The 22,884-nt window shown below is 37.0% G+C and overlaps 1 protein-coding gene across 1 annotated transcript; it reads right to left on the reverse strand.

The window, feature by feature from the left end:
* Window positions 1-21,229: 21,229 nt before the first annotated feature.
* LOC145577922 (uncharacterized) lies at window positions 21,230-22,633 on the reverse strand. The gene has a single exon (XM_081635340.1). It carries the CDS (start codon window positions 22,631-22,633, stop codon window positions 21,230-21,232), a length of 1,404 nt encoding a protein of 467 aa, XP_081491466.1.
* Window positions 22,634-22,884: the final 251 nt, after the last annotated feature.

The following is a 22,884-nucleotide window of genomic DNA, read 5'->3' on the forward strand; positions in this document are numbered from 1 at the left end:
GCGCAGGCGCGCAGGCTGCTGCGAGGGAGCGCAGGCCGCTGCGAGGGCGCACGCGCGGGCGCACAGATACCATGCGCGGGCGCACAGATCCTTGCGCGGGCGCACAGCGGGTCCTGTTCAGCGTTTTTGCGCGATTCTTTATATATTGCGGGGCTTGTTTTGTAAAAGGAGAACTTCATTCTCTTAGATCTTTTTCCCTAGTTTTAGGAGAGCTTCTCTCTCTAGGTTTAGCTTAGGATTAGATTAGTTTAGAGAGAGAAAGTGAGGGTTTCACCATTGTTGAGCTTGGATTTTGAAGAAGAAGATTCATCATCTTGTTTGTAGACTTTCATCTTCAATCAATGAGAATCTCTAACTCTCTCTCCTCTATTTTTATTTGCTTTCTTTTGATTATTGTTTTTGTTGTTGGTATTGCTTGTTAATCATGTTGATTCTTGATTATTTGTTGATTAATCTTGTTGTTATCATGATTAGTGAGTAATTCCCCCATTAAGGGGATGGTTGTGGTGTAGTTGGATCTTGAGCATGTTCTAGGTTTAGAGTTGATCTATTTATGATTAAAGTCTTTATATGCTTGATATTCTTTAAGCTTCTTGCAAGTGCACATTGTTGGTTGATTAGAGGTGAATCTTTTCTAACAAGGAACGGAAGTTGACTTAGTTAAGGTTCATTATAATCGATTGTTATTTAATAGTACCTCCTAGTATATGGTTCTAATGTGGAAACATAGAGGCTATGTTAGGAGAAGCCAATTGACCCCGGAAGGCGGCTAGATTGGATCCTTTATTTCGATATTTGAGCATGTTTAGTTCATAATTAATTCAACTTCTATGCTTTTGTTTATGTTCAAGTGAATGCTATACCTAAACCATTTCCCTTAATGTTTTATTTCTTGTTTTAGCATTTTTAGACTTTAGTTTATTTATCTCCTATTCCGGACTAGCTTAATTGTCGATAACATTTGGTGGTGTTTAACCGTTCTCTGTGGTTCGACCCCTATGCTTGCCTTATACTCGTATTAGGTTTGTTTAGGTTGTATAAATTGTATTTGATCTAGGTGTAGTTGTTTGACGACGCGATTATTCCCTTATCAAATTGGCGCCGTTGCCGGGGAACGGCTTCCATTACCGTTGTGTTATCTTATTGAGACTAGTCCATTGTATATATTTTTCCTTTGATTTATTTTTGTTCTCTTTGTTTTGTTTTTGTTGATGAAAAATGGCACGTCTTTCTTTTCCTCAATATGATGGTGAGCCTTTTTATGTCTATTTCCATAGACTTGTAGAGTTTTTGAACTATAATGGTTGTAATCCTTGTGAAGCTTGTGAGATTTGTTATTGTGGCATGAATGAACAAACGAGATATGAAGTTGAAAGTAGGTTTAATGGTGAATTTCAAGCATTAACGGTTCATAATGCTTGGAGCTTTTTTGTACGGTTCGCTAAGGATGTACGCAATAGGGCATGTAATGTTGCTAATTTTGATTCTCAATGTGATAATAGTTTTATTGGTGGCATGATACCCCATGATTTGTCTTGTGATCCTATATGTGAACCTAGTACAAGTGATTTCAACTCTTTTTCTCCTATTGTTGATGATGAATCTCATTTGCTTGATTATGCCCCCTTTCCCCAATATGATGATGCTCATGTATATAATGTGAATGATCCTCCCTCCTCATCTTCTTGTTCTTACATGGCTCCAAATGATTTCCCTTATGCTCCTAATGAATCCTTTTATGAGGGTAATTCTATGGAAAATTTGAAGGAAGAGAAGATAATGAAGATAATGGAGATGATGGAGAGGTATAACGAGATGAGGGAAGTTGAGAATAGGGAGAGGGAAGTTGAGAATAGGGAGGTGGAAGCTAGAATGAATATGCTTGAGAGCCAAATTCTCCAATTAGCCAACTCTCAAGAAAATGCCCTTCCTTCTTCTTCTCTTCCCCATATGAGTGAGGATCCCATTAGAGAGCATTCGAGTGATGGTGAAGGAGTAGAGAATGAAGAGAGTGTTGATTTTGAAAATCCTAATTCTCTTTCCCATCTTGATAAGTCTCAAGTGTATGTTTGTGACCCTTCAATCTACGAGTATATAGACTCTTTTGAGGTAATGTCCCACATATTTTTCGAGAGTCATATGAGGACTTATAGATTATTGGATGATTTCATCGAGAACGCTTCTTGGTACTTAGATGAGTTTGAGATGAATCTACCTCCATTCATGCATGATTTTGGGACCTTGGGTTTTGAGATAGTTGAAGGAAAAGTTGTCTATTGTGGTGAAAAGGAGGATAAGGTTGATTCCCTTGGAGTTTTTGAGCTTGAGGGAGGTGTAGATCGTGAGTGCCCTTCGTTTGAGGACTCTATGATTGATTTTCATGCCCTCATTGGCGATGTGAGGCCTTGTGGTGAGGGAGTAGCTACCCCTTTTCCCGTTTCTCATACCCCTTTTTCTCTAAGGTTTGACCACATCCTTTCTTACCCTATTTCTCTCCCTTCCTATCTCAAAGAGCCTATTGGGGAGCCGCCCTCTATGGATGATTTTCATGTCCCTCCTTCCATCATTGTTGAGGATAAGAGGAATTTCGCCAACAAAAAATTTTGTGATGAGGATTTGCCTTTTTCCTTTTCTTTCCATTCTTCTTTTCCTTCTTCTACTTCTTACTTTCTTGAGTTTCCTTTCGATCCTTCTTCTTCTTTCTTTTGGCATCTCCCTCTTCACTTACGTGCAATAATTTTGTTGCACGTCCTTATTCCGTCATTTGCCTATTTACACCCTCATGAAATGTGTAGTAGTGCATTTGACAAGCTCTTGCGTGCGTTGAATTATTATTTCCTAGAGCGGTCTCGCTTAGACGTTAAACAAGCCTTTGCGGGAAGTAACCCGTGTTTTATTGCTTTCATTTTCTTTTCTTTTTAGATTAGATTTTCTCTCATGGACGTGTTTGTGTTCCTTGCTAGGTACACAACTTGATATACTCTTGCGCATTGGTGATGATCAAGAATCAAGGAAATGTGCCTCAACTTACATATCATGTGGAATTCAAGCCTTATTTGTAGAGATTGTGGCTCATATGAGGTTATTTCGGGTTTTTGTATGATTTTGCATTCATCCCATATCCGGTAATATCCTTCTTTTCTCTCTCTCTCTCACTTATTGTGACTTGAAGATCATGTGTTGGTAATGTTGGATTAATTTTTCTTTGTTTTCCCCTCCTTGGTTTCATCATTTATGATTTGAGAGCTTGGTTTCATTCAAGCTTGGGGGAGGGTATTCTATCATGTTTGGTGGGATGTTGATTCATATATGTCATGCACTTGAGTTTATGCATTTCCATGTTTTTCATGCTTTTGGAAAATCCAAAAAGATTTTTGTTTACTTCAAGGCAAGTTTAGCAAAATGTGTTTTGGTTGTACTTATTTTGGACATTATATCTTTTGGATTTGTTTACTCTTGAATGCCTTTCTTCCTAAGTGGTTAATGTGTGCACGGTTTGAGAGTGTCATTGGTTGACTCTAGGATATTACATGCTAAGGTAGCCGGGTTAAGAACTTTTAGGAATCCATGAAGTCCTAGTTCACGTGGTATGTGGTAAGATGGTGTTGCTCTCTATAGTGGATTTGGCACCCTTAGTTGGTATTTGCTTAGTTATAATCCCGTGTGAGGTAACATTGTTCTAGCCTTCATCACTTTGTTGTGTGACACATTTGGATCCTTAGCTATGCATGTCTTGATCCTTGTTTTGACTTATAGCTCCCAAGATCGTGACTGAAGCACTCTAGGGGAGGAAAAGGGCATTTCTTTCTCATTTTTCTTTATCTTCTTTTTATTTTGTTACAAATTTGATTTTCTATTTTGCATAAACCTACTTGCTAACCAATTTGAGCCTTATGTTTCCCGCTCTTGTTTAAACCGCATTACAAACCTAGTGGCCTATGTTAACCAACCCTTATAGTTAGTGAAGCATTGGCATGTGAGGTTTGAGTTTTCAGTTGTTTATCATAAACAAGATGCATTTTGAGATTTGGTTAGAGTTGAGCTTGTAAAGAAATATGCAAATTTATGAAAATCAAGTGAAGTTTCAAGAAAAAGCCGTCCAAATTTGAAAAAGGCAAAATCAATGAATAAAGTTAAAAAAAAAAAAAACAAAAAAAAAAACAAAAACAACAAAAATATTTTTAGTTGGTTTCATTTTCTTCCTTAGTTTAAGCATTGAGGACAATGCTTTGTTCAAGCTTGGGGGGATATTGTGTGTTTGTGTTGAATAAGCTTGGGGGAATGGCATTAGTGGTATTTTTGCTTGATATTTAGTGAATTCTTGAGTTATTTTTGAGTGTCGGCCGCACTTTTTGCTTCACTTAGGAATTATCACCAAATTTAAAATTTTTACCCCGCCTTAACCCTTAGCCTTACGTTACAACCAATAAAAAGACCCTTAGACTCTAGTGGGTTAGGTCAAAAGAACGGTGGAGGGAGATAGACTTCAAACCTATGGAAAGAGTATGCATAGTTGAGACGTCGGGATTACCTTCTCAAAGTTTTTCATTTATTTATCGTTTTTCGGTTCCTCCGTGGAATCTTGAGAAGCTAGCTTAAGGGTTGATTTGAAGCTAGTGGAGAGAACGTGGCCCGATTGGTTGGGGCTAGGGTGGATTGAGTCCTAAGTAGTTCTCTATGCTTAGCATGTGTTATGTTTCAATCAACCATTGACATCTTGGAACGTGCATACATTTGTCCATTTAGAAAGGTTCGCATTCATTAGTACTTGTCCTTATCTCTTGTCCATATATGAGATTGTGTTTTGCTTTTTCTCTTCGTGTTTCTTTTCTTTTTCCTTTTGTTGCCTTGCCTCGGTTTTTGTCGAGAGTTGTGGGGTAAGCTCTTAGGAAACCCTCACGAGACCTCACTCGTCCTCATAGGCGACTTTGGAGTTTTAAGGGCTTGTTGTAGCTAAAAACAACCGTGATTCCTACGACAGTGAGTTAGTGTACATTCTTTCTCCTTGTTTCTACTTTGTTTCTTTTGCTTTCAATAATTTCGTCTTGTTCTCTTTTGCTCTAGCTTTGCTCGAGGACGAGCAAAGGTTTAGCTTGGGGGAATTTGATGAGTGACATTTTATGTCACTCCTAGGATAGTGTTTATGCCTTGTTTTAGCTTGTCTTAGGGTGTTTTGTAGTTGTTTTGTTCAAATAATGCGTGCATACATGTCTCGATGTGTTTTTAATGAAATCGCGTATATTGTTGTATGCTTGCCTTCATTGCGTGTTTGCACCGTTCCCTATACCTTATTGCTTCCCTTGGTGTTTGTGCTTAGGTATTTGAAGTCTTGGATTGCAAAGAAGAAGCCAAGGAAGCATGAGAGAAGAATCGAAGAAAGCAAGGTGCAAGGGCGCAAATAATGTGCGGGCGCACAGCCCTGTGAGAACCCGCGCAAAATTGGCGAAATTGCAGAATCGACGCAGAAAGTTTTGCGCGGCCTGTGCGCGACATGTGCGCGTGCGCACACCCACACCGCGCGGGCGCGCACACCCAAGCACAAGCCGCGCAACCCATAAATGCGCGGGCGCGCAGCTACTTTGCGCAGGCGCGCAGGCTGCTGCGAGGGAGCGCAGGCCGCTGCGAGGGAGCGCAGGCCGCTGCGAAGGCGCACGCGCGGGCGCACAGATCCTTGCGCGGGCGCACAGCGGGTCCTGTTCAGCGTTTTTGCGCGATTCTTTATATATTGCGGGGCTTGTTTTGTAAAAGGAGAACTTCATTCTTTTAGATCTTTTTCCCTAGTTTTAGGAGAGCTTATCTCTCTAGGTTTAGCTTAGGATTAGATTAGTTTAGAGAGAGAAAGTGAGGGTTTCACCATTGTTGAGCTTGGATTTTGAAGAAGAAGATTGATCATCTTGTTTGTAGACTTTCATCTTCAATCAATGAGAATCTCTAACTCTCTCTCCTCTATTTTTATTTGCTTTCTTTTGATTATTGTTTTTGTTGTTGGTATTGCTTGTTAATCATGTTGATTCTTGATTATTTGTTGATTAATCTTGTTGTTATCATGATTAGTGAGTAATTCCCCCATTAAGGGGATGGTTGTGGTGTAGTTGGATCTTGAGCATGTTCTAGGTTTAAAGTTGATCTATTTATGATTAAAGTCTTTATATGCTTGATATTCTTTAAGCTTCTTGCAAGTGCACATTGTTGGTTGATTAGAGGTGAATCTTTTCTAACAAGGAACGGAAGTTGACTTAGTTAAGGTTCATTATAATCGATTGTTATTTAATAGTACCTCCTAGTATATGGTTCTAATGTGGAAACATAGAGGCTATGTTAGGAGAAGCCAATTGACCCCGGAAGGCGGCTAGATTGGATCCTTTATTTCGATATTTGAGCATGTTTAGTTCATAATTAATTCAACTTCTATGCTTTTGTTTATGTTCAAGTGAATGCTATACCTAAACCATTTCCCTTAATGTTTTATTTCTTGTTTTAGCATTTTTAGACTTTAGTTTATTTATCTCCTATTCCGGACTAGCTTAATTGTCGATACCATTTGGTGGTGTTTAACCGTTCTCTGTGGTTCGACCCCTATGCTTGCCTTATACTCGTATTAGGTTTGTTTAGGTTGTATAAATTGTATTTGATCTAGGTGTAGTCGTTTGACGACGCGATTATTCCCTTATCTACATGTCCTCTGCCAACGATTTCTAGAATGAGATGATACTTCCTCTCAACATGTTTGGATTTGAAGTGTGACCTTGGCTCCTTTGATTGAGCAATGGTGCCATTGTTGTCACAATACAACTCAATTCCTTTCTGAGCACTTGGCACAATGTCCATCTCTGTGAGGAATTTCTTAATCCAAACTGCTTCCTTAGCTGCTTCAACTGCAGCCAAATATTCTGATTCTATTGTAGAGTCTGCGATAGTGCTTTGCTTTGAACTCTTCCAGCTCACTGCTCCTCCATTTAGACAGAAAATGAAGTCATCTCTGTCTATTTGGAAACTCGCATCTGTATAACCTTTGACAACCAACTCATCTTCATCTCCATATACAAGAAACATTCTTTTAGTCCTTCTCAAGTAATTAAGGATGTTCTTGGCAGCTGTCCATTGTGCTTCACCTAGATTTGCCTGAAATCTGCTACACATACTTAGAGCATATGCAACATCCGGCCTTGTACATATCATGGCATACAAGATTGACCCTATTGCCGAAGCATAAGGTTTATCAACAATATGTCTCATCACTTCTGGCATTTTAGGGCATTGAGATTTACTGAGAGTAATGCCTTGAGACATGGGGAGAAATCCTCTCTTAGAGTCTTTCATTGAAAACCTGTCAAGAACCTTATCAATATAAGTCTCTTGACTTAGTCCAATCATCCTTCGAGATCTGTCTCTATGGATCTTGATTCCCAAAATGTACTCAGCCTCACCCAAGTCTTTCATGGAAAAACAACTCTTCAACCGTTCCTTGGCTGACTCAAGCATTGGTATGTCATTTCCCATGAGTAGTATGTCATCTACATACAAGACTAAGAAAATTACGCTGCTCCCACTGGATTTCTTGTATACACAAGGTTCCTCTTCGCTCTTGAGAAAATCAAACTGTTTGATTGCCTCATCAAAACGAAGGTTCCAACTCCTCGATGCTTACTTCAATCCATAGATGGATTTCGGAAGTTTGCATACCTTACCAGGATTTTCTAGATCTTCAAAACTCTCAGGTTCTATCATATACACCTCCTCCGTCAAGAACCCATTCAAGAAGGCGATTTTGACATCCATCTGCTAGATTTCATAGTTGAAAAATGCAGCAATCGCTAGAAGAATCCGAATGGACTTAAGCATAGCTACTGGGGAAAAGGTTTCATCATAGTCAATACCATGAATTTGTCTGTACCCTTTTGCAACCAGTCTTGCTTTATGGATGTAGGCATTTCCATCCTTGTCTGTTTTAATCTTGTAAACCCACTAGTAACCAATAGGTTTTACCCCATTAAGCAAGTCTATTAGGGTCCACACAGCATTTTCAGACATTGATTCCATTTCCGACTTCATGGCCTCAAGCCACTTATCTGAGTTAGGGCTCGCCAAAGCTTGTTTGTAGGTTTTGGGTTCCTCATTCTCCAATAAGAATATTTCAAAATCCTCAGTTAACATAACCTCAACAAACTGTTTGTTTCTGATTCTATCAGACCTACGTGGGGTAGGAGCAACAACAGAAATATTCTCTCTAACTCTTTGAAGATTTTCGCAAGAATTAGATTCAAGTGGGACAATAGGAGTCTCGCTAGTCGAATTAGCTTGCTCCGACACATGATTTGTTGAATTAATCAACTCATGCGCCCTCGCCTCTGATGTGGTGTTATCCACATCCATTTTTTTCTCATCTCGAATTTCTTCGAGAACCACTTTACTCCCACTTGGCTTTCTAGAGAGGAATTCCTTTTCTAAAAAGACACGCACCACCGCGAGCAACAAACACTTTGTTATCTTTGCGATTGTAGAAGTAATACCCTCTTGTTTCCTTGGGATAACCCACGAAGAAACATTTGTCTGATTTAGGGCCTAGTTTATCACCTTATAAACATTTTACATAGGCTTCACATCCCCAAGTCTTAAGAAAAGACAAGTTTGGAACTCTTCCATTCCACACCTCATATGGAGTCTTTTCCACCGCTTTGGACGGGCTTCTGTTTAGTTCTTTAGTAGCTGCTTCTAATGCATATCCCTTGAACGATATGTGAAGATCAGTAAAGCTCATCAGGGACCGAGCCATGTCTAGCAAGGTTCTATTCCTCCTTTCTGACACACCATTTAACTGTGGCGTTCCTTGAGGAGTTAACTGTGAAAGTATTCCACAATTAATCAGATGTTCATCAAATTCTTGGGTTATATATTCACCACCACGATCGGATAACAATGCTTTAATCGTTTTCCCAAGTTAATTTTGTTTTTCATTCTGGAATTCTTTGAACTTTTCAAAGGCTTCTGACTTCTGCTTCATTAAGTAAATGTAACTAAATCTACTTAAATCATCAGTGAAAGTATTGAAGTAACTAAATCCACCCCTAGCTTTTGAACTCATTGGTCTACACACATCTGTATGTATGAGTCTCAAAAGATCACTAGCTCTTTCACTTATTCCCGAAAAGGGTGACTTGGTCATTTTACCTAGCAAGCATGACTCACAGTTTTCAAATGATTCATAATAAAATGAAGAAAGGAGTCCATCCTTATGTAATTTCTGGATGCGCGTTTGGTTAATATGACCTAGCCTACAATGCCATAGGTAAGTTGGGTTTGAACCATCTGTTCTTTGCTTTTTATGATCTATGTTGTAAACATGGGTCGTATAATCTAATACATATAAACCATTAACCAATTTTGCACTAGCATATAACATATTTTCTCTTGAAATAAAATAACATTTGTTTTTAATTTCAAATGAAAAACCTTCGGTATCTAAAACAGGAACTGAAATAATGTTTTAGTAATCGCAGGAACATAATAACAGTTATTAAGCACCAAAACGAGTCCAGATGGGAGCTTGAGTTCATAGCTTCCAATAGCAAGTGCAGCAACAGTTGCTCCATTTCCTACTCGAAGCGTCATCTCCCCTTTAGCTGTCCTTCTACTCACTCTTAAGCCCTGAGCACCACAACCGGTATCGAATACCCATGTGGAAGAGGAAGTAAGGTTAAAATCTACAACAAAAACATTAGGTAACTCCTTACCTTCCGTTTTCACTGGTATGTAATGGGGACACCCTAGTGTGTGGCAAGACCACCTACCGCAATAGAAGCATTGGCTTCCCTCCTTCTTCAAGTACTCCTCTGTATGGTTGATCAACAGGTTGACTAGTGTCACTGTCGAGCCTTCATCATTATGAATAAGCTTGACGAGATCAAATCCATCATGGAGTGAGAACAGAATAGTGTCATGAGAAAAGTCATCATCAAATGGTCTCCCTAAGATATCCATCCGATTGAATGAATCAATCAGTTCCTTCACATGATTCTTAACTGACTGACCAGGAATGAGTTTCTTAGCCATTATCTTACAATGAATATTGTAAGTCTCAAACCTTACACTGTTAGTCCAGGAGTAGTACATTGGAGGGATCGAGTTAACGATCTCTCTAAAATTCTAATCGTTGATGCCTCCACTTCCTAATGCCCCGATGCCACCTCGACAGATGGCACGAAGACAATTGTGCAGATTTGTCAACTCATAGTCCTTGAACCTTCTTTTTCAACAAGTTGGAATAGATGCCAATGTGAGATTCCTGATTCTCTCTGCATCCGAAACATCTTTCGAGTGCCTATCAAGAGTGAAACCTACTGTGAATCTGCTCTCAATGAGAATATAGAGTCGAGCCTCAAGCTTGTGGCTCCTAAGAACATTTCTTAGCTTTTCTTTCCAATCCCTAATGTTTCTGAGTTTAAGCCTTGTTTTCAGTTTGGTTGGCAAGTTAGTGTTGTCGTTAAAGCTATTCATCTACAAACAAAATCAAAACGAGGCAAAGTTCAATAATTATGTTTAATAAAATTAAAGTACCATAATCGAATTAAATTGGTAACTTTAAAACATTTTATTCAATATTAATTGATCCCAATTGAATTAAATGATTCCAAGACCCTTTATTTGTGTAATAGTTGACCGGACTGAGGCCCTACCATCAAGCATTACATTTTCAAGATGAGTAAACTCTCTATTGATTACAACTCTTGTAACTCTTGGTTGAATAATTAACCATCACATGATTAATTATTACCCTTTGCTTCAAGGTTCTAAACTCTTTAGCTAACCTTGTTGAGTATAACCAATTAAATATGTTGAACGTGATCTACCCCAAATTACCTAAGATAACAAGTGACACTCTGTTGAGGCCGACCCATCACTCACAATCAAAGGATTGTTGGGTATCTAATTGGAAAAGCAACCTCAATATTTCCGGGACCTAGATTTATTATGTTGTGATTATTTAGTGAACTCAAGCGCATAATCAATCAACATAAATAAAATCTAACATGCATAATCTACTAATGCATAAAGAAAATGACATAGTATGGCCCCTTAATCCTAAAACTTAATAAAGTAAAACTCCCACTTGAACCTTCATGGATCTCATCCATCTAGCTCCTTTGGGCCTTCACTCCATTGGCTTCTTGGATTAACTGTAACTTGTAATACTATTCTATTCTATCTATTACTTAAATAAAATAAAATAAATTACAAAAATAATTAATGGTACGCAGACCGTATTTAGATTACAAAAATATGAAACGATGCGTAGATCGTATTTAGAATCTATGGGCCATGCTAGTTTATATATTGCAATAAATAATATCATATATTATAAAAATCCAAATAATAAATCACTCATCATGCTTTCTTAAACTACAACATCGAATGTTCATAATTAAGGAAACATGGCATCTTAATATCTCATATTTTATTAAATTACTGCAATTAGATAATATCATATATTATACATTGCCAATCATAAAATATCATATATTCTATCTTAGGTATGAGATAGAATCAAATCTTATTTTAATTATGGAAGATAAATCTTAGTTATTTTCTATGATTATCCTAATTAATTTAGGAGATTCTATCCTAATTGCCTAGCCAATCACAATATTTTAAATCAATTATTATCCTAAAATAATTATGGGATAATCTCATTATTTAATCAATTATTATCCATATAGAATCTTTTTGCTCAATAATTATCCAAACTTAACAAAATTAACAACTTTAATTTTGATAATTATCTTTTCAAAATCAAAACTTATCCTTTTTAATTTTAATTTTGAAATCTGATTTTATCAAAAATAAAATAAAATAAATTAATTTTATGTGGTCCAATTAATTTCAAAATTAAATCATATTCAATCTTGAAATTAGGGTTCTGCATGAAATTAATCCCTAATTCAATTTAACTCTTAAATTAAATAATTTGATCATGAAAAATTCACAATTTAACATGAAATCAAATAGATTAAAATCATAAATTACATAGGTTATCGAATTAAATCAAAACCAAAACAGAAAAATCACAATTTAAGGTTTACGGTTTCGAAATTTTCGAAAATTAGGGTATAGGGGTTCGAATTTTTTGAGTTTCTAGGGCAAAAATTTGGATCTTTTGATGGCTAATTTTGAGGAAATTAAACAACTTTTAATAATTCCATATGTTAAATCACATTTAAAATAATAATTAACTCATAATTAAATTATTCTCCCTCCTAATTGAATTAAAATTGTGGACATTCAAAGAATTAATAATTCAATATGTGTACATGCATAGGCTAACTGATACCACAGTATGACTTTAGATACTAATTAGCGGAATTGCATGAATCTATTCATAAGCATCTAAAAACCAAGATTAATGCATAACACATAAAGAACAAAATAATAATACCTTTGAAGCATGAATCCTCGTGCAATCGAGCAAGAACAATGGGAGATAAAGAACCCCAAGTGTGATTCCTCTACTTAGTCCACAGGCACAGATCAAACCTCCATTAATGCTAGTTAGTTGTCATTAAACCCTTTCAATCAACCTTCAACGGAGAAGTGAGACACAAACTAACCACGATCCACAACCACAGACACCACGAGCCACCAAGGGGGGTGGCCGACCGTACGGATAGGGAGAGAGAGGGGAGGGTCGTGTGTGAGAGAGAAAGAGGGATTACGGTTGGGACTTGGTTGCTTGAATTAGAATTAACTGACTTGTAAATTCTGCTGTCAATCTAAGTCATGAATCTTATTTATAGATCACATCTCTAAATAAGAGTCCATGTCAAGCCCAAACTCCTTGTCCTAATCAAACTGCTCTAGCCCAACACTCCTTATGGTATGTCATGATCTCATGAGGCCCATTAATGGGCCTTTTACTTGTTTGACCCATTACCTTTGTTGTGTGACCTTGTAGGATCCATTATATTGGGCTTTGGACTATTTAACTAGCCCAAAAATCATTTGCCATATCTAGCACCAGACAATGACAACCCTATAGAATGAACTAATTATCTCCATAATAGTGATCCTTGATATATCTATTAATTGCACTTATCAAAGACATAATTCCTTCACAATGGACATAGCATCCTCAAGAGTTCACTATGTGTCAATCTAGATTGAATATAAGCGAAAACGAAGCAAACACTAATGAACAACGAGGCGAAAAAGGACCCTTGTGCACTCTTTTGATCATAACTTGAGTTCTACGTATTAGATTGAGGTGATCAAGTTGGGTTGAAAACTAGACTTGAAGAGCTTTCCAATTAAAGGTTAGACGCCTACATACAATTCCTAGATTGTAAGTTATAGCCACTCAATGTCAGTCATGCAAATTTGCCAGTCTGTAAAGTAAACTTGTTTTACTTTCTTTAGGAAAGCTTCCTTGTTATTTGTTTTTGTTACATTAGCAAGGTTATCAATCTTTGAAACCGATCACTAGAGGGGCAACCCCCTAATACTTTAGTACAACATAGGGTATTTGACTTATTGACATTTGCCTCAACAAAGAGCATTCACTTTTTCTTTTTGGGACTATTTAATAATTATTTGGGGTATCCTAATTACATTTTTGTTATTATGTATATGTTTAACATAATTACTTCCCGTCAAAAAAAAAAAAAAAAAAGAACATAATTACCTGAAATAACTTTGGTTAAATGTTCATATATAATTTAATTTAGGTAAAACATAAAGGAAAAATTGACATGATTAATCCTAACTTTGCCTCATCCGCCAATATTAATCCAACTTTAGTTTATTTATTATTAATTCGAACTTTGTACCTTTTCCGCCAATAACACTCCCAGGTGACCGGTGACCTGTTAAGTAGGTTTTTTTTTTTTAAAAAAAAAAAATTAATATACACATGTCAGCATGTGATAGGTCAAAAAAAACAAAACAAAAACAAAAACAAAAAAATCCAAAACCACCAAGGCACTAGCCCAGCCACCACACCCAACCCGCTGCCACACACGGCCAGCCCAAACCCCTTCCCCTCGAGAGTCAATCGCCGCTCAGACCACTTTCCCCTCCCCAGGTGCCGGTGTTGCCCTCCCCTTTCTCTTTAATACCTCCCGTAACCCCTCCTCCCCTCTAAATCAGCGAAATATAACAGCCACCGGCCACCTCTATTCACCATGAGCCACCTCTATTCGCCACCAACCACCAGCGCTGCAATTACCACCACATTAGTCGCAGATTTCCTCAACGCGCGCTACAATAGTTTTGCAATTACCACCACCATAACTTTGTACTTCGCAACTCTATAAAGCCCGCAACTCCGCCAACAACAGCAGCAAATCAACCACCATCCCTATTTCTCCCACCAACACCACTCCTTTTACCATTACTGCTATCGAAGATTAAAAGCTAGGGTTTGGGGTTTGGTTGGATTTCATGGTGATTGAAGGGGAAAGGGGAGGTGGTTAGGGAAGCATTGACACCGGGGGAGAAGAAGGAATCTGATGGTTGTCGGCGCTTCGAGAGGGAAGGGGGTTGGGCTAGCCGTGGTGACAGCGGGATGGGCATGGGTGGTTTTTGGGGTGTTTTTTTTTTCGTTTTTTGTTTTTTAATTTTTTTTTTAATTTTTCTTAAGCCAATCATACGTTGACACATGTCTTGTAACCTGTAATATTAGGTTGGAGGACCATTTGGGGGTGATAGAAATTAATAGGGTAAAAAGTTGGGAGTGATAGAAAATAAACTAAAGTTGGGATTAATATTGGCGGATGAGGAAAAGTTGAGATTAATGGTGACAATTTTTCAAAACCTAAATATATAACTTTATTGAACAATACATATATGTTGCTTTTGAGACAACCTAAACAAATTTGATGTCATAACAAAAAAAAAAAAAAAAAAAAAAAAAAAACGGTTTTTAAAAACCCCTAAGTTATTTTTTTATTCATCATGTACCCGTAAAATTTCTCAAATTCACCATATGCCATTGAGTTAAATAAAATATCACTAAATGCCAAATGACTAACGGACGTTAACTCCGTTAGTCATTAAGGTTAAATATGCCACGGGCAGCCATTTATCGGATGTTCTTTTTAATTTTTTTTATATTTTAAAATAATTATATATTTAATTATTAAAAAGTAAAAGATAAAAAACATAAAAAAAAAAATCACCAAGCCACCACAACCAGCTACCGCCACCACCGGTGCAACAACTGTTGGGTTTCAAAAAGTCCGACTTTCCGTGAAAACAAAACCCGACCCAAAACCCCGATCAAAATTAATATAACTAAGCATAATTAACAAGATAAGGAAAAAGAAAATATTACCCTTGATGCGCGCTTCACTCTCTTTACGAGCTCTTACTTCAAAAGCTTCGAGTCTCGCGTCCCGCAAGTGCGTAGACCTCCAACGAAAATCCACCCGCAACATGACCCGTCCGGTCTTTACTCGTAGTTTAGCCGAGCTAGACCAAAAATAAACTTATTCGAGTTTTTATGAACTTAAAGGTTTTCTCTCTTTTGGAGATGCCTTGTTGAGTTCAACTCAAGTGAATAATCCCAACTCCTAAGGTTGGTATTTATAAGCAAAGGCTCTCCAAAAAATCTTATAATCTTTCCATGTGGGAGAAGTGATAGTGTGAGAAAAAGAATGATTTAATTTAATTCTAAATTAAATTAAATATTCATGCAACAAAAAAACGACAAGTGGCACAAGAAAAAGGAGGGTAGGTGGGAGGACCACCAAGCTTTGGGGACCAAGGTTGGTTGTCCGCCTACCTTACGCCACATGGCAGCAGCCGCCTTGGGCAACAAGGTGTGTTGTAACAGCAGCCTTGTGCACCAAGGCTATGTTCCTGCTTGGGCTTTGTCGCAAGGCCTGGCTGGCAATTGTTGTGCGGCATAGCTAGCCCGTGCACAGGCTAGCCTTGCATGCTGGTCCTTGTGCTGGGCGGCTTGGCAGCCCGCTTAGTCTAGCATGCTAGCTAGGACTTCTGCTATGATCACTAGCCAACATGCACAAGGTCACCTAGCATGCTAGGCTCGAGTGGTGCGTTTGATGGTCTCAGCACATGTTCTTGTCCTACCATGAAGGTATATCAAGACCCTTACACTAGGCATCCGGACCTAGGTAAATATGTCATTTGACTAATTAAGTTAACTCTTAGAATGGACTTAACTCACGACGCTCGGTTTCGACGCTCTAAGCTTGGAATCCGACATCTTTGTTCTTATTACTCGAGTGACTCATTAATTCCTTTCGGAATAATTCGTCGTGACGGATCGTCTGTTTTCTTGGGTGTGACACGAAGGGTTCAATCAAGATTAAGCTGTAATATTAATTATACATTAATGTTACTAATCGGAAGCGGCCTCGAACTAGGCATTCCGATCACTTGACCTCATTGAATAATTAACTTTCTAATAATTCTGAACCCTCTATTGGAATAATATACTTGTTCAAAGGACACCATTCCTATCACCAACACCGTCACAACCCTTGCACCGCCTGAACCCCCGGATCGGCGCCACCCCACTTGCCGGCGCCAAACTCCTACTCCCCGCATCGGCGAATTCAAACCACCCAGTTTCTCCCTCAAAACCCTACACTCAAACCACCGTCGACGTCCAAACTTCCATCCCTGCACCGGAGAACCTAAATCGTCCCTCCCCCTGCCATGTGCACCCCCTGACCACCGCGCGGAACCCCAAAATAATTTAAAAACCCAAAATTAAAACCCTAGATTTTGAGTTTTAGGGTTTTGATTTTGGGGTTTTAGGGTTTAAAGCGTGGTTTTTGGCTAAGGTGGGCAATGGCGAGTAATGAGCGGTGACCTAGGCTGCCCACAAAGGGGTTCGGGGTGGTTGTCTGATGTCCGACTAAGGTGGATAGAGGTTTTTACGTTTTAACAACAGGAAGGGGGTATGTTGGCTTAGGGGCACTAGCGCAGTGCTGAAAGGAAGGCGCTGGGCTATAGTGGCTCGCTGGTGGTGGGTTAGAGGTGGTGTGTTAATTTGTTTTAGTTTTTTTTTAAAAAAATTTTAAGCTTTTTTTATAAGATTTAATTAATTAATTTAAAAAGTAACCAATAACTTGCTGCCACGTGGCATATTTAACCTTAAGGACAAATGGAATTAACCGCTGTTAGTCATTAAGGGTATTTAGTGAATTTGAAACTTTTCATGGTTATATGGTGAATAAAAAAATAACTCTAGGACATTTGGTGAAAAATCCGAAAAAAAACTTGATTTTTATTTATAAAAATTACTTTATTTGAGGGATATTTTCTTTTAAAAAAAAGTAAAATGATTGAGTTTATAGGGGTATGTAAATGAAATTAAGACTAGTTATTATTATTTTTATTTATTTAGGCTAGTTTAACTCTTTTATGTGTTAAATAAATAATATTTGAGATGATTTTTTTCCTTTTGTGCTACGATTACTCTAAGGATGAAAGAAATGACGTTAGATTAATTAAGGTCATTTCAGGTAAATTTAAAAATTTATTAGAAAAACTGCATCTAATATTACGACCTATAATCGGCTTTTTTTTTAATAATATAACCTTTCGATTATACATTAATATTACAACCTTTAGGGGGTGTTTATTTTTAATAGTCAAATACTTATTGGTAACCTATTTTTACAGGTTACCATGACACATGTCATTTTTTTATTGGTTTTATCAAATTAATTTGATTTTTGAATTTTGTTTAATGTTTTTAATTATTAAAAAAGACTTTAAATAATAAAAATTTCTTTCATTATTATTATTATAAAAAGTAAAAAAATAAAAAATAAATAAAACCCAAAACACTGCCACCCCCTCCCCACCACTCCTTCATCTCCTCCATTATACGCTGCCCCCTCCCCATCCCAAAACGGCCGGCCGACGCCCAGCTTAACTACCGCTGGATGATCCAACCCCTTATCCCGTCGCACCACCCGCCCAAACGGAAACCCCTAACCCTTTTCCCTACCACGAACAATCCCCTCCTCCCTTTCTCCACCAAAAACCTGACCTATCGCGCTAAAACCCCCAAACCGCCCCTCCCCCACCCCCGATACCCTAGCAGCTGTGGGTTTTGAGGGTGGTGGAGGAGCGATTTGGAGGTTTCAGGGGGTGTGGGTTGGATTTTGGGTTTCATGTATGGTGCTTAAAGGGGAAGGGGGGAGACGAAATTAGGAAGGGAAGGCGCGGCACCGGCCTGAGGGTGGGGATGGTGGCGATGCCGACACCGGAGCAAGGGATGGGGGACTGGGTTCGTGCAAGAGAAGGGAGTTTGTGGACCGGTGGAGATTTCAGATAGGGGTCGCCGGCGTAAGGTTCACGCGTTGGCCGGTGAGGTTTAGCCGACGAGGGTTCTGGCTGGTAGATGGTGGCTGGTTGATAGGGGTAGGGGAGAGGGAGTGGTGGATGGGTGGTGTGAGGAAGAGGGTGGGTGGGTTTTTTTTTTAATCATAGTAAAATTATTTTGGAAACAAAATGTTAAATCAGTTTTAATTAAAATTTTAAATTCTGTTTTTTTTTTAAAAAAAATATTTAAATCAATTTCATGATGACACGTGTCCTAATAATTAGTTCACCAGGTTATAAGTCTTTTTGCCTGTTAGAAATAAATAGAGGTCAAAGGTTGTAATATTAATGTATAATCGAAAGGTTATATTATTAAAAAACAATCGGTTAAAGGTTGTATTATTAGATGCAATTTTTCCAAATTTATTTTATGTAAATTTTTTTTTTTTTTGGGACTATAAAAGTTATTGGTTGTTGATTAGGACTACCTAACATTATTTGGTACAACTGTACATGGTATATTTTTATTTAACATAATTTTATTCATCTAAAAAGACTTTCTAGTATCCAATGCTATTCTAAATTATTTTCATTTTCATTTTTTATTTCTCACAACCTTGGATTGACCGTAAAAGAAAAAAAACCTCAACTATTTTTATCTTTTGAAATAACCATAAACATGTACCGTAATAATTAATGATATGAACTTAACTAGATTGAAACATTATTATCTTCCACTTTTCCTAATATGAACTTAGCTAAACTTATTCGGATTGAAATAAATGAAAGTAAGGCGAACAAAACAAGCCTATAGGCCATCCCAGGCCATATAACTAAAATATAATCCTAATATGTTAGGGTATTATATAGGTCATCCTAAATAACCAAAAGGTACACCCAATATGTTATGTATAGGACATTCCAAATAACAAAAAGTTTATCCCAATTTGTTATGATTAAGTAAATATCTTTCTGTAATATTAATTAAATACAGTTATTTATTAATACAACTAAATATTTTTTCCTTCTAATTAAGTTGTATAATAATATTTGTAATTGAATAGTTGTACTCCCTCCGTTTTTTTAAGTGTAATAATTTGACTTTTTGCTACTTTAACTAATGTAAATAATCTATTCAATTCGTAAGGGAAAAAAATATAGTCTTGATGGTGCTTATTGGAGTCATCTATTAAATTATTTTTTAATATTCAATTGTTAAAATTTTGTTTATAGATAACTAAAGTTACTGTATTTGGTCATAAAAAATTCATTGTCATACATGCCCATGAGAAATGGTGCAATTTATTTAGACAAATGACGTAAGGAAAAGTGCAATTTATAATCATTTAACAAACCTAAATACAAGTAAATAGGTAAGTCAAGGGTCGAACCACTAGGAACGATTATGTTCAAGTATTTCCAATTAATGCCTAAGCTAGGCCAAAGTCAAGGGTAAAGAGGTAACACTAAACAAAAATTAAATAAGTAAACAAACAAATGAAACACTAGGGAATAGGGATCAACATGAATTCATGATAATCAAGCTAATAAGGGAATCAAGGAATGTAAAGACAAATAGTAGGATCAATTAGGAGCATTCAATTAATCATCCTCAAACTCTCTAACCTAGATTTCTGTAGTGCTAAACAATAAGGAAAAACATAATCAAGTTCTCAACCAATTATGATCAAATCGAAATCAAGTGGTCATGTCAATCAATTCAATCAAGCAATCAAGTTTAGCGTCATGGTTAGCTACTCCAATCAAACTAGACAATATGCAAAGCTCTATTAATCAATTTAATTACAACACAACAAATACTCAAATTCCCAAATCAATCTCAACAATCAATCATACATATTTACCCAATCCCTAGCAAAGTAACTACTCAAGAATCATCATCAAAACCAATCAACAAACATGAAATTAACTAAAGCAGCCATAAAAAGGAGAGAGAGTGAAAAACGATCATTGATTTATTATGTAGATCTTCAATACAATTGTCACTTTGAATCTTCAATCTCTCAAATAATCATTGAAATCCCTCACTTTCTCTCTCTAAAACTACTCTTAAACTAACCCTATATCTAGAGAGAAGCTCTCAACCTAAGCTAAAATATGAGATCAAAAGTTGGATTAAAATTGTTCTCCTAATTTTACCCGAAAAATGGGTATTTATAATTATAAAGATAAAAGAAATAAAAGAGAAAGGAAAAATAAAAGAAAAGGAAAAGAAATAAAAATAAAATAAGAAATGAAAAGTAAAAGGAATTAAAAAGGTAAAAGAAATAAAACTAAAAGAAATGATCTAAAATAATAAAGTAAGTGGACTTCGGTTTTGGCTTCATTTTATTGGGAAATATTCCCCTATTTTGCACATCAACACCCCACCATCATCATCAGAGCAAGGCCATTGGATGACCCAAAAAATTTGGTCATGAAATTGTTTATTAGTATTTTCTATTCCACTTCATCAATGACCAAATTTCATGACCATTCACAATTTTATACCCCAATGGTTGCCCAAGAAAGTTTGGTCATGAACTTTCTCTCTCCTACTTTTACCATACCCCACCATACATTCTCTCTCTTAAATCTCACCATAATGAAAATTATTATTAATATAAATAGTATAAGTACCATAATTTGTACTCTTAATTTAAAAGAATTATACTTTGTGATATAATTATTAATAAGCAATTAAGAAAAACTTAAATTAGAACCTCAATACATAATAATTATAATACGTAATAATACAAGAACACATTTTCTAAGCATGAAAATTGAAAAAACATACATACATATAAAAGACAACAAAATACATTATTATATTACAAAAAAAACCATAATACATTGTCTAACCAAAATATTATTTATAATAAAAACTAAGCATACTTAATCAAAGGAAAAAACTCTTAAACTAACGATAATACATCCATTACTGCCTATAACCCCGATACTTACTCCATAAATGCTCTACTAAATCTGACTTGAGGGTCGTATGCATAAGTTCATCACGAACACGAGCTCTATTAGACATGTAAGTCCTTAAACTTGCTGGTCGATCGCGACTGTTGCTGAATTGAAAAGGTTCCTCCATGTTTCTCCTACGTGAAGACGAAGGAGCAGCTTGATCATATTCATTTGGATCATAATATGTTGAATACGTATCTCGCTCATCTTCAACGATCATGTTATGCATAATAATGCAAGCTATCATAATTTTTCCCAACATACTAACATCCCGAGCTAGAGCAAGATAACGAACTATTGCAAAACGAGCTTGTAGTACTCCAAAAGCACGTTCCACGCCCTTTCGCCTACTCTCTTTCTTTTTGGCAAAAAGACCCTCTTTTTCATTTTGGGGGAGAGATATTGTGGGAATGAATGTTGCCCATAAAGGGTAAATGCCATCGGTGAGATAATACCCCATATTGTATTGGTGGCCATTAACAACATACTGAACAGGAGGTGCTCGACCTTCAAAAACATCATTAAATAATGGAGATCTGTCTAGAACATTTATATCATTACACCTTCCTGGGGTCCCGAAGAAAGCATGCCAAATCCAAAGGTCTTGTGAGGCCACTGCTTCCAAAATCAAAGTGGGCTTATTAGCTCTTCCAGAAAACATGCCCTTCAATCTAAGAGGACAATTCTTCCATCGCCAGTGCATGCAATCAATGGATCCCATCATCCCTGGAAAACCTCGGCGCTCCCCATCTCGTAGCAATCTGACCAAATCCTCTTCGTTGGGTCTTCTTAAGTATTCATCGCTAAAGTAAGAGACAACTCCTTCAACAAAATGTTGTAAACAGTCTCTCTCCAGAGAAGCACTAATACGTAGGTAGTCATCAACAGAATCAGCTGCACCACCGTATGCTAGCAATCTAATAGCGGCAGTACATTTCTGCAAAGCTGTTGCACCTAATCTACCAGTAGCATCTGGTCTTTGTTGAAAGAACTGATGGCGTTCTTCTAAAGTTTGCATTATACGAAGAAAGACATGCTTTCTCATGCGAAATCTACGACGGAACAAATTTGGAGGGTAGACCGGCTGGTCAGAAAAGTAGTCATTCCATAAACGGTTATGTCCATCTTCACGATCCCTTTCAACCAAGGTCCTTGGCGCCCTCGGAACTTGATGAATCATTTGGAAGAATTCAATTGGGTTGGACATTATGAATTCATCCATCATCCTATCAACCAAACGATTCGCTTGTCTACGTCTCTCATAACGATGGTCAGATTCATCATCCGAAGAATTTTGGAGGTTGTGATTGGTAGATGAATTGGAAGAATTAGAGGATGAGTTAGAAGAGTTAGTACTTTCATTGGACATGTTTACAGAGATAAATTATTTGTTGTAAGAGGTAAGAAATGGCTTATAGGCTTTGGTGTAGTGAAGTTGATATGTACACCAATATATAGAATAATAATTGATCAGCAATGTTAGTAATTTAACAATAATGGTTGACACTTTTTCTGAGAAATTGCATATACACTTCATTAGGGTTACATCTCATCACTCTGAAAAATTGCAATCTGCTTATGTGATCAGTGTTATATCTCATCAATGTCATTACTGTATTG

The sequence above is a fragment of the Chenopodium album genome, chromosome 14 (assembly GCF_948465745.1).
Source record: "Chenopodium album chromosome 14, dcCheAlbu1.1, whole genome shotgun sequence".
NCBI lineage: Eukaryota > Viridiplantae > Streptophyta > Magnoliopsida > Caryophyllales > Amaranthaceae > Chenopodium > Chenopodium album.